The 16,427-nt window shown below is 51.7% G+C and overlaps 1 protein-coding gene across 1 annotated transcript; it reads right to left on the reverse strand.

Moving 5' to 3' along the window:
* Positions 1 to 1,236: 1,236 nt before the first annotated feature.
* On the reverse strand, positions 1,237 to 13,979 carry MLEC (malectin). The gene is made up of 5 exons (XM_066331289.1): positions 13,759 to 13,979; positions 10,025 to 10,203; positions 8,530 to 8,706; positions 8,312 to 8,369; positions 1,237 to 7,171 (listed from the first exon to the last, which is right to left on the reverse strand). The coding sequence occupies exons 1-5, from the start codon at positions 13,946 to 13,948 to the stop codon at positions 6,942 to 6,944; spliced, it is 834 nt and encodes a 277-aa protein (XP_066187386.1). The 5' UTR covers positions 13,949 to 13,979; the 3' UTR covers positions 1,237 to 6,941.
* Between the last annotated feature and the right edge of the window lie 2,448 nt (positions 13,980 to 16,427).

Consider the following 16,427-nt stretch of genomic DNA (forward strand, 5'->3'; position numbering starts at 1 on the left):
GCACGGGCACCGCCGGCGCGGCAGCCGCTCCCTCCGCGCCGGGCCGGCTGGAACGCCGAGTTACCGGAGGGAGAACTGCACAAGGAACGAACAGGACCGGCCACGCTCCCGCCCCATCGAGCGGCCAGCCGGTGGTCGCCCCTCGCTGACCAGCTGGGCTCCCGGTTCTGAAGACACGGCCCGAACCCGCAGCGCAGGCGGGGACACAGAGCAGGTATTCGCCGAGAGCCCTGCTCTGTTCAGGGGACGATGGCGAGCGCTTTCCGGAGAGCAGCAGCGGCAGCGAGAGGATGCCATGGAAGGGCACACCATGCTCCTGCCCGGGGACACCGCAGCTGCTGTCCGTGGGCAGCGGGACAGCGACAGCCCCGGGTCAGTCAGTGTCACGGCCACACAGCGGAGGTGGCGGTGACAGACATCGGACGAGTCTCCCCAGCCTGGTGGCAGAACTGGGGAGGTCCCACTTGGAGGGACCCGCAGGAGCAACACAGAGGGAGGAAAGAATGTTTCTTCCCAAAGAGGGGCAGCCCACCAGCCCGCAGCAGGCACGGAAGAGCTGCCAAGAGTCACCTCCGCCCCTCCGGGGAACTGGGGCAAGAACAAAAAACATCTGCACCGTCTTTTCGGACTCCAGCCAACGCTGAACAAGCTCATGATGACCAGAACCAGATTTGGAGTAGTGGTTTGTGACGCTTGCTGTGGCTTGTGCGCAGCACACTCCTGCTACTGCCAGCCAAATGTCGTTTCAAAAAAACCCGCCCACACCAGTGCTCCTAAATCCTCCTCACTGCGTGAGCTGGGTGCCTCCATCCTGTGCCCTAAGGAAGGCCAGACACAGGCCTTCTGGAAAAGCACCTTCTCTGCATGGGACCAGGCACCTGGAGCACCAGGCTGCTGCTTTCTCTCTGCTCCAGCCCCAGCCCCATCCGCCTGGGACACTGTTTCAGGATGAGAGCAGGGCAGCTCGCAAAGCCCCAGACGGCAGATTACATCTCTCCGGTGCTGCGGCTCTGAGCAGGAAGCAACAAGTTCATCAGCACTTCTAAGAGGATGTTGTACCATTCGATTTGCACTTAATCACTCCAAACAACGGGCAAGAGATGGCCAGGGCCGTACTGGAAGCAGCAGCACGATGTTACCTGGCAGTGAGCCAGGCTCAGCCTTCCTCCGGTGGGTGTCAACCAGAGGGGGCTCCTCTGCCCCCACCACCAGAAAAGAGGGACCATCTCATCCAAGTGACAATATAATTTTGTTTATTTTCCTTTAGCACACTGCTGGTTAAACTGCCAGACAGTAGATTTCAGAACATTCCCTCGACCAAACATCCTGGGAAAATTAAAAAATAAAACTGCTACCGTGTACCAAAAATAAAATAACCCACCCTCATGCCCATCTCCCCCAAACGAGTCCCTGCAAAGCAGATGCAATCAGAAATAGGTATCTGTGCTTTTCACCTAGGGCCCAAGCTTGCTGCAAACCAAACTAAAAAATGTCACTGCAAGTTGTTATAACACAAAGCAATGGGCAGCAAAATGAAAAATCCTCCTCAAAAAACCTTTGTACTGGTGACACATACAGATGGAGATTTCTCCCCACACTGCTTCAGCCTTTACAGACAACTAAGACCCGCAGCTTTGCGGAGTTTGTGATGTGCCCTTAATGCCAGCGGCACAGGTCACTTCCACACATCCACAGCCAGGCACTATGGAACAATGGATCATGTGCCAGTGCTGACTGCTGCTACCCCAACAGGAACCAAACACACCACATCTTACAGTCCTGGTTGCTGCCTCCTGGCATGGAGCACGGATCCTGCCTCTGCTCTCACAGGGCTGCTTTACCAACCCAGCTGCTTCTCAAGTGGGAGAGCCCTCAATGCACAAAGCCCCTGAGGAAACCACAAAAAATTCAAGCCTACACTTGTCAGCCAGTCTCCAGCCACTGCTCCACTCCAGAACACCAGCTCAGGAACTGCCACAGTGTGACAGAACAGCCACAGTAGCACAGGAGAGCACATCCCCATTATGTGTGACTGGGAACAACTCCAGGGCAGAGGTCCTGCAGTTCCTGGATTCACACTCTTCCCAGCTAAACTGGTTCAAGCTGTTCTTTGCCCCTTGCCTTCAAATCTCCATCACACAAACTCTTTAGCAGAAACCTTTGATGTTTGCAAAAGATTATTCACATTTTCTAATCAGCCAGCACAGTTTCTAGGAGGGTGGAAAGCACTTGTTCTGTTGATTTTTTTTTTTTTTTTTAATAAAGCACTTTTTGGGGGAAAAAAAAAAATCAAAACCTATCAATAACCTGCAGCAGCATCCCACCAATCAGACTGGGGACAGCATCGTCACATCCCTCCCCACCCTCATCTTCCCCTCAATCTCCAAAAATAGTATTTAATTTACAGCAATAAACTCTGAGCAAGCCAGAGTCCCGGAAGACATGGACCCACTTTCACCTCTCCCATTCATCCCAGCACCTTTCAATGCTACAATACTCCTGGGTCAATCCATTTGGATCCAAGGTGACTGCATGTGCCCCAGACCCGCTGGGCAGCACGAAGCAGGGCTGCAGCACTGGAGGCCCAGCCGTGTGATCACGTTTCTGAGCCTTCACAGCTCCAGCCTGGTGTGTTTGTGCTGTTGAGAACATTTGTGTGAGCCTGTTTGGGACCAGCCGGTGGAGACAGACTGGTGGAACCAGGCCGGCGTTAAAATAGCATCCTTGAATTGTATTAGGCTTTGGCATTTGTTGTGGAGATGCAGAAGTGCCAGTAGGTAAATTAGCTCAGTGCTGGCCCAGTTCCCATTTCCCTTGGATTCTCAGCAAGGATATTTCCCTCCCCACCATACACGCAAGAAGCAGACGGATCTCTCCCACATTTGAGCACCAAACAGAGCCTGAAACACTTGGTACTTCGCAGCTGCTCAGAATCTGTCTCACATCAAGGGCTGAAGCTGCTCTCGATGGCCCTCTCTCTCCTGTATTCTATCAGCAACAGGCTTGTTCAGCCCAGAGCTCCTGCAGCAAGACACTTCCCTGGCTGTTGCAATCCTCTTCCAACATAATGGCCAAGGGACAAGGCACAGGACCCTGCTCTGCTCAGACCTAAGCAGCATAGGGCAAGCCCTCAGTGAGTAAACGAGGGGTGCAGGACCCCCCAAGCCCCAGTCTGTAAGTGCCATACAACTACCAGGACCCGGCATGACTCACTCAGCTCTGAACTGCAGACACCCAGGCACCAGACTGTCTGCAAGTTCTCCATCCTGCCTTCAGGAGATTTCTGGGGGAGACCAGACCTGAAGGAGCTTTTCCAGTTCTTCTATCCCCTGCTAGACTTTTCTTCCATTGACTTTAAGGGCTGAAAATAAAGATACTTGCTCACAGTTCTCTACTTCAGCTGTGACCTCTTCTGTGACGTCCAGAGCTGGCATTTGGGGACAGGGAGACAGTCCCCATCTGATTTCAAGGGCAGGGAATGCCCGTCCCTTGAAGAAAAAGAAAAAACTCAGAAGCTCCTTGAAAAAAAAGAAGCTCCTTCAAATAGACTTTTATTCAAAGCCTGAGACAAAGGCACCAAAAAGAGAAGGGAATTCATTTGGCTTTCTGTTCACTGCCACCTGGGACACTCAAAAGGGTCAGAGATGTTTAGTCACACACAGAGAAGACTTCAATAGACTGGCTAAAAAGAGGGGCTGATGGGACAGTTAAAATAAGCTTTGACACGACTATGCTGAGGCTGGATCCAGGCCTGAAACGTCATAGACAGTGATTTTCCCTTTATTAAGTGGAAGCTTTATTAAAATTGCCATATCTGCCCCTCTCTACACAACATGAATCAAGCCAGGGTCTGTTCTGACCCAGCTCCCCACACTGCTGCACTCCATCTGCCTGCTGCTGCCAGACGAATCAGCACAAACAGGCTTGTCTCTGACCTGTCTCAGCTAAACAATGTCTTGGATATTCCCTCAAACACCCATTCTGGTAAGCTACAAGCCAGCCCAAACTTTTTCTTTCCCTGGTCAGGACCAGGTACCTCCTTACACCCCTGAGTCTGGCTTGCAGATACTAGACAGATGGCCAGGGGAGCTGGAGTACTCCATTCCCAGCAAGGTGCTCACTGGCCATCCCCATATCCTAAGTGCTCCCACATGCTTTGTTTGAAGGCTCCTTCCAAAGCAAACCTGCCAGGAGAGGATCAACCATGAAGGAAACTGCTCACAGGACAGTAACAGGGTCAGGAACTCCCCAGAAATCAGCTCTGTAGTGAGAAAGATGCATAAAACCAGAGGGAAAACAACTAAATTGAAGTCACGAAGGATGAACTATTTCTCCTCCCTATTCTTACTCAAATAAGAAATTCATTTGAACTGAGCAACTGGAACAAACTAGATCACACCCTGTAGAGCTCTGCCTTGGGGCAGCCGATGGCACCAAATGGGTGCCCTGGCTGCTAGGAGAGGCCAGGATAAACTATCCTGGAAGACTTGTCTCCAACTTCTGCACAGCTAAACACACACCTTTCTCTCATGGTAGGCAAGGTGCTGAGATTACTAGGTGAGATACAAGAAGCTGAATGATTCCTTGCTTCAAGGATGCCCAAATAAAATGCACCCTAAAAGGCCTGGAGGAGAGCAGCTCCTCAAAGAGACGCCTGCTTTCAACTCCAGGTTCTTTACTTAACAAATCAGCACAGTTCATGGTTCTCAAAACTGATAAAGATGTAAATGTCTCCTCTATCCAGTTAGAGCAATCCCAAAAATGCTGGAGAATCCCTGCAGGCACTGTCACTGAACGTATCAGAGCTCATATTTTATAGCAATTTTGTAAGTCTTAGGATTTTAACAGTAGCTAGAAGTTGAAGCAGACAACTTCAAGCGTACCACCTTCCATGCTAAGGTTTGTTCTTCAAGATCTGCTCTCTCTAAAGCCTGTATTCTCCTTTAACTGGGGCAGGGACTTTCTTCCTTCTCTCTCAAACGACCCCTTGTGCAGTTGGAGAGATCATTAAGGTCCTGCTTGTTTTTCAGCTCACAGATACAGAATCAGGGTCAGGCCTGTAGCAGTGATGTGCTCAGAAAGGCAGGGTTCAGTGGCACTGCTGCAGAGAGCAGCGTTTTGTCACCTCCCCCAGCTTTCACTCTGGAGTCCCTGAGCTGACAGCTCCTATCACAGCTTGAGGGTTTAGAGGAAGCAAAGGCTTCAGCTGTCTGGGCCCAGCAGAACAGAAGAGGCTCCTCCAGTTCCCTTGCCAGAAACTCGGTAAGTCTGCTGGCCCCGCTCAGCTCAAAGAAAGGCTGAGGCACTGCAGGGGATCAAACCCAGGAACAACTGCTAGGAAAACACAGGCCCAGAGAGGCAGAGGTCACTGCTCAGTGCCACTGCTCTAGGGAAAGACAGAACACTTCTGAGGACAACGAGAGAGCATGAGGTAAAGCGCTCTGTGAGCCCCAGAGCTCAGCAGCAACAAAGCTGATCTGCAAAAATCTAACCCTGCCTGGGACAGATCCTGCTCCAGCACAGAACATCTCTCTCCTCGTCAACCAGAAATGCTCAACATGATGGAGGCTGAGATTGTGAGAAGACATTTCCTCAGGGCCTGCAACTCTGGACCAGAAGGCGCAGCAGTGGCTTTTGCTCTGTTCAGCCTCTGCCAGGCAGACACAGGCTCTGCATGTGGGAACAGAAGCCTCTTGCAGAAATATCCCTGGGGGAAGCAGGTGACCTTGTCTCCAGTGCATTGCTCACTTCCAGATCTCTGGATGGCAAAGAACCACCTTGCTCCACAGGACTGAAATGTTTATCATCTGCCCCTTCACTACAGGGCCTGGATATGCAAAAGGCTAAGGTCAAACACTGACCAGCTCCACTCCTCACTGCCACAGCCAGGGCTGGTCCCTCCAGAGGGAATGAGAGACCACAGGGAGCATCCACCAGGTTGCTCTGCTCTGTCCTACGGCACGGGTTGTCTGGAGTCATGGAGAAGGGAGCTCACCACTAGGAAGGTTAAGGAACAAGTCTTGAACCTCCCTCTCTAGTTCACTTGATACTCAGCTTCTTCCTAAGAAGACGTCACTTGCTAGGAAAGGCAAAAAAAAGGAGCTGGGCTTAAAACAAAACCTTTGAAAATAAAAGGATATTAAAGGAAACAAAAGCCATAATCAATACAGAAAACAAGTGCATCTGATCAGACGCTAACAACGTCAGCCTCTCGCAGGCTACAGCAGAATCCCTCTGCGATGGAACCAACATTGCAGTTGCCAGACTAGGAAAGTCTCCCAACTGGTGCAGCAAATCAGGCCAGATAAATCCCTCTGCTCCTGGCGCAGCTTGCAGTCTCAGGAGGGGGCTGTCTCCACGGAGGCTGGTCTGGAGCCTTGGTATCTTCACGCAGGCGAGTACCATACATCGTGTTGCACACACTCAGGGAGATGCTGAGCCAGGCACTGTCCTCTGCAGCCACTTGACACCCAACAGCACCACAACACTTCGACACTCCTGGACAAAGTGTGTACCTTGGCCTTGTTTTAAGAACTGCTTTCCTGCTTAAGGAACTGTATTCCACCAGTAAAGGCAGAGATCCTACAGCACATGGCTTTCTCTCAGTGTGGGACATGGCCCAGGACTCGTAGCATCAGCTTTCAGTGGCCCAACACACACCCAGCCAGGACTCAGGTCACTCTTGGATGCCCCAGGGAGAATCAGAGGCTGCACATGGTGCGAAGGGGAAGGCGAGGGCCTTGCTGCTGGTAGGGGGAAGGTAAGCTCCCTCTTACCTGGACCTGCTATTCATTGCTATTCATTCCAAATTAATCACCTCTTTTTTTTTTCTTTTTTTTTTTCCTTTAAATTATGAACAATATGGAGAAATTGAAAGCAACCATATTTGGTCCAACTCCTTCCCTCCCAGCCCCTGGGCTGATGCACTGTGGGGCTTGCTCTCACAATCGGCAGAGGCAGAAGAGGGTAGGAATGAAGACACCAAAGGCCACCAATATGGGAAACATGAGGCTGCTGTTGTCCGAGGCATAGGGGTTTGGTGTGCGTGGGCCTGACTGAACCCGGTTCTTATTTGCCTGTTTTTTGACACTGGAGCCATCATCATAGTCATCTTCATCATCATCTTCCTCTTTTTTCTCCAGACCTGGGTGTGGCTGCAGCTTTGGAACATCTGTTGAACAAGACAAAAGGTTGCAAGGAGGCAGGATGTAAACTGGGAGATGACTCGAGACATTTCCTTCCCCTCTCCCCGATCCAACATGAACATCAGCAAGAGGGGCACCTGAGACCCCCTCAAAAGCACAACCAGAACACCCCAGAAGAGACGAATACCACACCACTATTTCTCTTCTTTGCAAGATAAGAGCATCCAAGGATCCAGCCTGAAGAAAAACATCCTTCCACACCATCAACATGTCACATGGACAAGTTAATGCATAAAAGCACACTGAGAGCATACACTCAGATACAGCAGCTGCTCAGTAACATCTAGTTAAGAACAAGCAGCTGCTGCCTGCAGGACCAGCAGATACAGGTGCAAACAGGAGTGGGAAAACCCCTTTCCATAATCAGTCCACCTCCATATGGCTGCACCCCTCAAAGCTAGAGCTGTGAGAGCAGCATGGCCAAGCCCCATTCACATCCAGCCTTCTGAGCCTGGGGCCTGAGCTGCAGGTGCCACCTAGCCACAAGGTTCTTCAGCAGCACCTGACCATCCCATGGTAAAGCAAATTGATGCTTTGGTCAGAGAGGGATCCTAAACCCTCCTAGTTCACAAGCTGGAGGGGCTTCAATTCCAGCTCACTTACAAAGAGGGCGATGAAAGAACAAGGACCTTTCCAGCACTTGCCAGAGCTATCCAGAAGAACTGGTATCTGGAAAAATACACTGCCTTGTCTTCAAGCTGAGAAGGCAAAACAAAGCTCCAGGTAAGAAATACCTCAGCAGTAGCTAAAATAACTGTAAATTATTTGTCTGCGGAGTTGCTGCTGATATCCAAGGCCAGAGGGTATTTATCTGTAGCTATACACTGAGACAGACCAGACATGTTCACTTCTCCTCTACCCCATATACAGGAAATTCCAAAACAAATTGATTTTTCTCATTCCAAAATGACACAAGCTTTGTGACTTAGAGGAGAATAAGGACAGTACACACCTACTTCACTCTGCAACTGCACTCTGTGGGAACTCAGCGAAAGAGAAACAATTTTGGCAGATGTGGCTCAGCAAGAGCTATGATCTCATAGTCTGAGAAGCAACAGGCTGCTCTCCAAGAGGGAAGAGGCTTCTGGCTCAGAGACTGTGCTTACCTTCCACTGTTCCTTGCAGGATGTATAGGGCACAGATTTTCGGATTGTCATAGTAGCCCTAGAAAAAGCAAAGGCAGCAGTCAGTGCTTCAGCTCTGAGAAAAGGAAAGGTCTCCCCACCTACCAACACCTCCCCTCCTCCAGCACACAGCTGCACCACATGACTGGGTAAGAAGTGGAAAGGGAAGATCAAGGCTCTGCCCTGAAAAGCTTATTTACCTTTACAAACTCAATGTGGAGCTTTCCTGTGAATGTTGAAACCTCTCCCTGGACACTGAGTTTTCCCTTTTTGATACTCATGGGAATGATCTCATCGTGAGCTGTGCTGTGTCCGACTCTGTCAAAAATGTCCAAGTCTTTCACCACCACGTGGCCATTCAAGCGAACATCAAATACCTTCAGGGTGGAAGAAGTGACAGAGTCAGAGCAGATTCAGGCACGTGACAGTTGAAATGGGAACACAACAGGAAAGGTCTCTGCTTTTCATGCATGCAGGACCAGAGAGCATTTTAACATGTTCTGGCTCACTCCTTTGGGAAGGATTTAGAGCCCAAAAGCAGCCAGGTAAAGACACCAAAGCATTAACAGTGCTTTCAAATACCCTGAAATCTGCCTTCTCCTTTTAAAACAGCCCCTACATCAGCTGTTTAGATCTGAGGACAGCACAGTTTTATTCTTGTTTATTCATGCTTCTCTTTCACAACTTTTCTCCAGCCTGAAAACCTGCTCTTGCCACCCTGGGGTGGCTGACACACCACACCCTAGGGAATTAAGCCATTTCTAACTAACAGCCTGCAGCAGAAGAGAGAAGAGGAAACAAGCTGGTGAAGAACAGAGGGTTTGAAGGAGGTAAAATGTTTAACTGCTAACCACATCTGTGAATTCAGAGTGAAAGTCCTCCTCAGGGCAGTAATGACTCAAGCTTCACACAGCACCTGGGGAATCCCAGCAGAACCACATGAAGGAAGAGGAACCAAAGATGCCTCAGCCCTTCAGTTTAATCTGTGGCTGCTTTTTGCATCCGTTCTGTAAGCTAGCCCCACCAGTTCTGCTCCCTGAAATATTCCTCTGGCACGAAGGCAGCACAGTGCTTAACAAGATCAGCCCTAAAGAAGGTGATGGAATCAGAGGAACACAAACCACTCCTACCCCCAGTTTATTACAGGACTTTGAGTTCTGCTTGCTTCTGTTTCCACTTCTGTACGTGAGGGATTTCAAAAGTGGACAAGGATTATTCTTCTCTAAAAAGCAAAAAGCAGTGGAATTTGACTCCACTTTCAGGATCAGACTGAGCCAATATCAAGACTTAATACATTTGTAAAAATTGTTTTGAGTAGGCTACCTCCCTGCCTCAATCTATGCAGTACTTCCTCCAGCATAACTACGCTGTCAAGTAAGAAGCAAGTGCTCAAGAAAAAGGAAAAAAAAACTTCTCAAAAGCCAGCACAGCCTAAACAGGTCATAAAACTATTGCTAGTTATGTTTAGCTGCACATATTTGTTTGAATACTTTGAAATTAAGTTTTCCAGTCCAACTGTATAGCTGGGATGTAGAAGAGAGCTCTAAAGGTTCAGAGCCTGGGAGAGGCTGAGACCTAAGTTAACAGTGAGTGCCTTACTCCTTCCTCCAGCATGCAGAGCAACAGAGGCAACCCGAGCACACGCACTCTTAGCCAGGAACTCACATCAGAGACACACAGGGAGCTATTGCTTACCTTCTGCTGAGACTGTGCAAAATAGACCTCTGCAAACTTCAACACCAGCACATAGTCCCCCTCCTCTTTGATGGGAACTTCATAGCCAAAGGTTTCCTCGTTGTAACGCTCAGTCTGGTACAGAATCTGGTCTTCCGCGTTGGAGCGCAGGATCGGCAGTTTCATACCATAGTCAGAAGCTGGGTTTGGAGCACAAAACAGTGAGAGGAAGGGTTACACTCTGAGGAAGAAACGCTTTATATATTCCTGAAGCACTTAACTCCGTAAGTGGCATTAGCACTCACAACCCATCAGACCCATCCCCTGCTTGCTCTGACCGGGTGGCGGCACTACCAGAGCAGAAGCACAAGAAGCCAAAGCCCCAAAATCCAAGAAATGTAGGAAAACAGGTCTGGAGACCTGCTGCAGTCTGACACAGTAAGCTCACTTGCTCCATTTCAGAAATAAAGCCCGTTTCAAAAGCGTTACACAAAACCAAAGGACTTGGCCATTGGCTCTTGCTTTAAAGAGTGAAAACACCTAGAATAATTTTACAACATTTTCAAATTTCAAACTCCAAGTACAAAACTAAAACAGTTACCATAGGACTGACTTGACTCATTGATACAACAGATTCGAAGTTAGAAGTTGATAGCATTGGGGTTTAGAGACTCATTCCCCTCAACTAAGAAGCTGGGGAATGGCAGAAGGGTGAGAAACATTAGGCATCTTACAAAGCCCTTTTTTCTCACCACAGCCCCACAATACCTGTCAGCACAAAGACGGGATGAAGGAAGCAAAAAAGATACACAAGTATTTCAAAAGCACCAGCAGCTCCATCAACTGATGTTGTCAGAGCCACCCAGCTGAAATGGGTGTTGTCTGCAGACATCTAAAGAGCCCTCGAGAAGGGCCCAAATAGAACAATAACTGACAAAATAAGAGAAATCACAAAATTTTCCCCTTTTCAGTGTTTCACCATCTCTACAGCAGCCCCCCAAAAACTTTAACCCCCGCTTGGTATGCTACTGCATCAGGGTTCCTGTATAAATGCAAACTGATGCAATGCCTCCAGAGCTGCACATCAAACAATTCCCCAGCGAGGCAGGGCAGGAGGGGACTGCGGACACCATCTGTCCACTGGCACTTCAGGCAGAAGTTGATCCAGATGAAGTTCTCCACTGGCACTTACCTCTCCCACCCCCATTTCCATGGGAACAGACACTGCACTGGCCAAGACAAAGCAAGAACTACTAACCCAGCACACGTTGCCAAAGACAGAGCCAATGCAAACGAGCAAGAGGAAATTAATGCCAGTCCTTAGTCTCCTGTTTCACACAGAGCTGCTCAGGCAATCTTCCACTTCTCTTTACTGCTCGAGCTTGGGCATAAAGACTGAAGACTCTAACCACCATGTGACTGCTGTTAGGAGCACGAAAGGATGAAGCAGACAGCAGGAGGTCAAGCAGGAAAGCTCTCTACTTTATTTTTCTGACTCTATATATATACAATTTTATGGACAGGCCAAGATTGACCACACAGGTAGCCACCTCTTCAACCTTGTTGGTGAACATCACCATCAATCATCTTTCTCCTCCTAGTAAGGAGAAGCATGTAAAAGATATAATTTCTAAAAACATACATAGTTTACTTGAAGCTGCGTGAGAACGAAATGCAAACAGTGAAAAGCAGGCAAACTTGAGGTAACATCACCAGAAATACAGAGGGTGAAAAGTTTACCCTGTCCTCCCACACAGGAATTTCTGACCAGCTACAGATTACAGTGATAGCAAACCAAGGACTCCACAGAAGTCAGCTCCTATTAAAGGAAAGCCTGCACAGGAAGAAAGTCCTTTAATAGCTGAGAAGGTAACTGGAGAGGAAGACCTGTCACCTGCATGTCAGAGCTCTGTTGACAGAGCTGTGGAAGCGAGATGGATTTCACAGCACACTGGGTCCTCTCTGGGAGCGAGCAGTACACACCAAACTGTAACCCAACTATGTTTGGCACCTGCCTATTCTGTAATTGGCATCAGCACAGTCAGTCCTTTAGGGCACAGCAGCTGAACAGAGGCTTGGAAAAAAAAAAAAAAAAAAAGGGTTTTAAATTGCCCAGAGGCAGCACAGCCCAGAATTACTATCCCTAGGTCATTTCCTCCCAGTCAGCCATACATTTCTGCTATAGCCCCTACATGTCGATCAACACAGAGAGGAGCCCAGAGTAAATGAACAATGGTGCAGTAAAAAGCCATTGAGGGAAAGGCAGCTGAGAGCTCAAAGGGGTAAAGTCTCCACTGTGCCTGGCACCACTGGCTGAAGCAGGATTACTTTAACAGCCTGCTGCTCAGAGGAAACACCACGGGCTTTCCACAAAGGAAGTGCATGTCACAATGTGCTTGAAAAAGACCCTTTTTTCTCCTCAACTCAAAAATAAATAGTTCAAGTTCACAAGGACATTCAACTTACAAATATGAAAGGTCTATTAAGAGAAGCTGACCTACAGTGACCAGGGCACCCTGCGCAAGTGGAGCAGCAGCTTCCATGGGTGTGAAAAACTGTGTTAGGATTTAAATGTGACCTCCATTATATCCAGTGTGCCCAAAAGGTTCTCCATTTGAGATGGCATTCATGTAGAGTATGCAATAGCAGTTCCAGCTGTATAGCACAGGAAAATCCTCACCATCCTACATGGAAACAGCAAAGGCTAGGCTCAAAAGTCAACAGAGAGCTCATCTTCTCCACATACCACCACTCACCTGTAACTGACAGCAGAGCAGCTCAGCATAGCTAGCTTTTCAACATATTAGTGAATCGACTAAGTTTTGGTACGCCAATTATCAGAAACGTGCACAATTCAAACTGTGGTGGTCTTGGGGGAAGTAGGAAAAGATAACCCAAGTGCAATTAGTTCTCCATCCTGTCTTAAATAGCAGGCTGAAGATTTTACTGACTTGGTAGTTCGAGCAGCCGAAGATTTCCCATCTGCCTGTCCTTCTGCTCGTGTCCCTGCCCTTGAACACCCAGCCGTGACTGGGGCACGGAGCAGACCGGCCGGCTGCACCTTCCCCCGCCGGGCCCAGCACCGGGGCTCCAGCGAGCAGCTTGTGCTCTTCGCTGTCGGGACCAGAATGCTGCAAGCATCAGCCCACATCGTGCGCGACCCAGATCCGGCTGCAGAGGGCTGGAAAAGCTTGTTCCCACTGCACCGCGCACGCTGCGCACAGGGCTGCGAACTGGCCATCCTGCTGTGGAACACGGACTCTTCAGCGGAAAACGGGAAAGAAAAAGAGAGCGGCGGGTGCACGCGGCAGGGCTGGCACCTTGACCGCTCCCGTCGCCTTTCCAGCCGAAATCCCACTCCAGCCCTGGCAGAGCCACTTCCCCTCCGGCATTACACAACCCCGCAGGGCTCATCCCGCCGCCTCCGGGGCCCGGGGCCCGCACCGCCACGGGGACGGCTGATGCGGCCCCAGCCGGGCCCGGCGGGAGGAGCGCGGGAGGACCCTGGCCGCGGTTCCGCTGGCGCTGCCTTCGGGCCACACCGTCCCCGGGCGGCTGCGGGAGAGGAGCCCCCGCCGTCCTGCGGGGACAGCCACCGACCCGCCGGGGCTGCAGAGGGCAAGGACGGCGCCGGGGCCGCGCGGGTCCCGGAGCCCGCCGGCACAGCGGGGCCTCGCAGCCGCAGCGGAGCGGAGCGGGACCCCGCGGGCTGTCCCGCCGAAACCCCCCGGCCGCGGCGTGTCCCCCGCCCTCACCTCGGCCCACGCGGCCCTCGAGCGGGTCCTTGCGGAAGTGGATGCCGTTCACGTCCACATGGGCATCGCCGCCCGCGTTGACGGCCCAGACGACGCTGTCGGCGATGCCGCCCGCCGCGCCCCGCAGCAGCAGCGGCAGCAGCAGCACGGGCGGCAGCAGCGGCGCCCCGCGCGCACCAGCGCCCACCATGTCGCGCTCCCGGCGCCGCGCCCGCCCCTTCCTGCCGCCGACAGGGGGCGGCTCACCCCGCTGCCGGGGCGGGACGAGCTCCGGCCAATCCGCGCGCCGAAACGAGAATATTAATTACCTGCCCGTCTGCCATTAGTCGGCCGCGGGTCCATATTTGCATATTCATAAGGCGGCGGGCGAATGAGCGGCGGCGATGGGCGGGCTGGGCTGAGCGGCGCGGGGACAGCGGCGGGAGCGGCGCGGGAGCCGGGTCCCTGCGGGCTGGGCTGCTCGGGGCCGGTCCCGCCCGCGCAGGGAGCGGTGCGGAACCGGCTCCCGCAGGAAGGAGCGGCGGGGACGGACGAGGCTCCCCGGCGCCGTGTCCGGAGCGGGGACAGCCCGGCGAACTGGCCTGAGCGCCGGCTGCTGGTGGGCAGAGCCCGCCCCTCCGCGCCGCCAATCGCGGGGCTCCAGCGCGGCGGAACGCGGAGCACGGCGGGGCGGCGGCGGGAAGCGCAGACGGACGGTTGCCGGGGCAACGGACGGCGCTGCGGCAGCGCGGACCGGAACGGAGCCGGTGTGCTCGGGGAAGGGGCTGGAAGCGGAGCTGGGGCAGCGGGAGCTCCACCGCCGTCGGGGGCGGCTCCTCGCCACGTCCCGGTAGCTCCGTGCCCGCGGTGCTCCGAACGGCAGCTCCCAAGCCCGGCTCGCTGCCTTGGCAGAACACGCTGGTTCTCCCCTGCCATGGGGTAAGGGAATAAGGCAGCTGCCGCCCGCCCCGTACGGAGCGAAGCGGCCGGGGGCGTGCAAGCGCCTCGCACCACAATAATCTGCCTGAGAAGCAAAACGGCCAGGGAAGGAGAAGGCGGGGAGGTGACCGTGACACTGCCCGCAGGCTGATCCCTGGCTTGCACTTTATAGAAGAATCTAAAATCCTGGCTTTGTTTTCTGGAGGACTTTGGCAAGGTCTTGGGTAGCTGGAGTGAGATATCCCAGGCAGAGGTCGAATGAAACTCACTCCTTACACAAAGAGGGAACAAACAACTTAATGTTTGCCCTTCAGTCCAATCACCGTGTTCCTTGAGGCATCAGATACCGGCCAGGCCTCAGGGTTGTGCTCCTGGCACCGGCTGCATTAGCATTGGCTGCTTCTAAGTGTCAGTGATGTTTTATTAATTCAAGTCTTTCGCAAAGTATTTGCTTTTATAAATAAGGACTTGGTGCTACAGACTGAGAATTAAATGCATTTGTTGCTTTTGTAATGCACCTGTGGGCCTCTTAACCAGACAGTCTTGGAGAAGTGAACTGTTTGTTGGAATGTGCAACCACCCACCCCCTGCTCCCCAGTCTGCTCTGCCCGGCTTGGAGTGGACCCCAAAGCACGTTCCTGCTGCTGTGACATCAGTTCTTGGACTCCTGGTATAACTGGGCCAGGACAGATATGGCACTGCTGGACTCCCACATGAGCACTGCTGCCAGGAAGGGGTTCCGAAACTACAGGGTGCCTTAGGAAACCTCATCCAGATTAGTAGCACGAAATGGCTTAGCACCTCTCCAGATTCAGCCACCTCACGCTGATTCCTGGCAAATCATCTCAGCGTTACAGACCCCAGCCCTGGCAGCATCTGATCAAATCCAGGCTAATCTCCTGTATCCCTGCTGTGTTTGTGACCTCTTGGGTGTCCCCCAAGTTCTGTTTCCAAAGGAGTGCAAGCAGCCGTGGCCGGGACAATGCTGTCCAGTTGGTGAGGCTGAGGGAGGCCTCATTAGAGCTCATTTGTGCTGATTACAAATGATCCTCCCTAATCCTACACTTTAAACAGTGGTCTGTGGGTCAGAAACACAACTTTGAAGCACATAAACACTTCAAGTGTTACCAAGTGTCCCCAGGGTGAGCATTTTCTAAACATTAACTTGGGTGATCATTTCCCAAGAGTCAGTAGTGCATCACAAATCAAGAGGGATTAACTGAGCAGCAGTGAGGAGGGACAGTGGCTGTGCTCACTTGGGGGCAAGAGGAGCCCTGGCCCTGGCTCCTGGTCACAGCTCCTGGCAGAGGATGGCAGATGCTGTTTGGCCTGTGTCCGTGGTGTCCTACACTGCTGCCCCGAATCAATACTCGCTGTCACACCAGCAACTTGATGCCAGTTTGTGCCCCAGATGTCAAAGGCTCCATCCTGTTACTAATCCACTGAGCCATCAGTCAGTCCATTGATGCAGGCTGGATTTACACCAGTAACCTACAAGTGAAAGGCTCAGGATGATTTTCTCAATCCCCTGATCTCTCCCTGTCCCCTGGTAGCTGTGGCAAAATGACTTCTTGAATCAGTCCTGCCTGGTCTACCCTACCACCCTGATTGTTCATGAGCAAATGAGGGGCACATGTTTAAGGTATTAACCATTTCCTGCTGGAAAATGGGACAGGATTTGGGATGTCCAAAAGGAGCGGCCAAGATGTGTGGATCAGAAGGAGGCCTCATGGCTAATGAGACATCTAAGA

This window comes from Sylvia atricapilla, chromosome 17 (genome assembly GCF_009819655.1).
Source record: "Sylvia atricapilla isolate bSylAtr1 chromosome 17, bSylAtr1.pri, whole genome shotgun sequence".
Lineage (NCBI taxonomy): Eukaryota > Metazoa > Chordata > Aves > Passeriformes > Sylviidae > Sylvia > Sylvia atricapilla.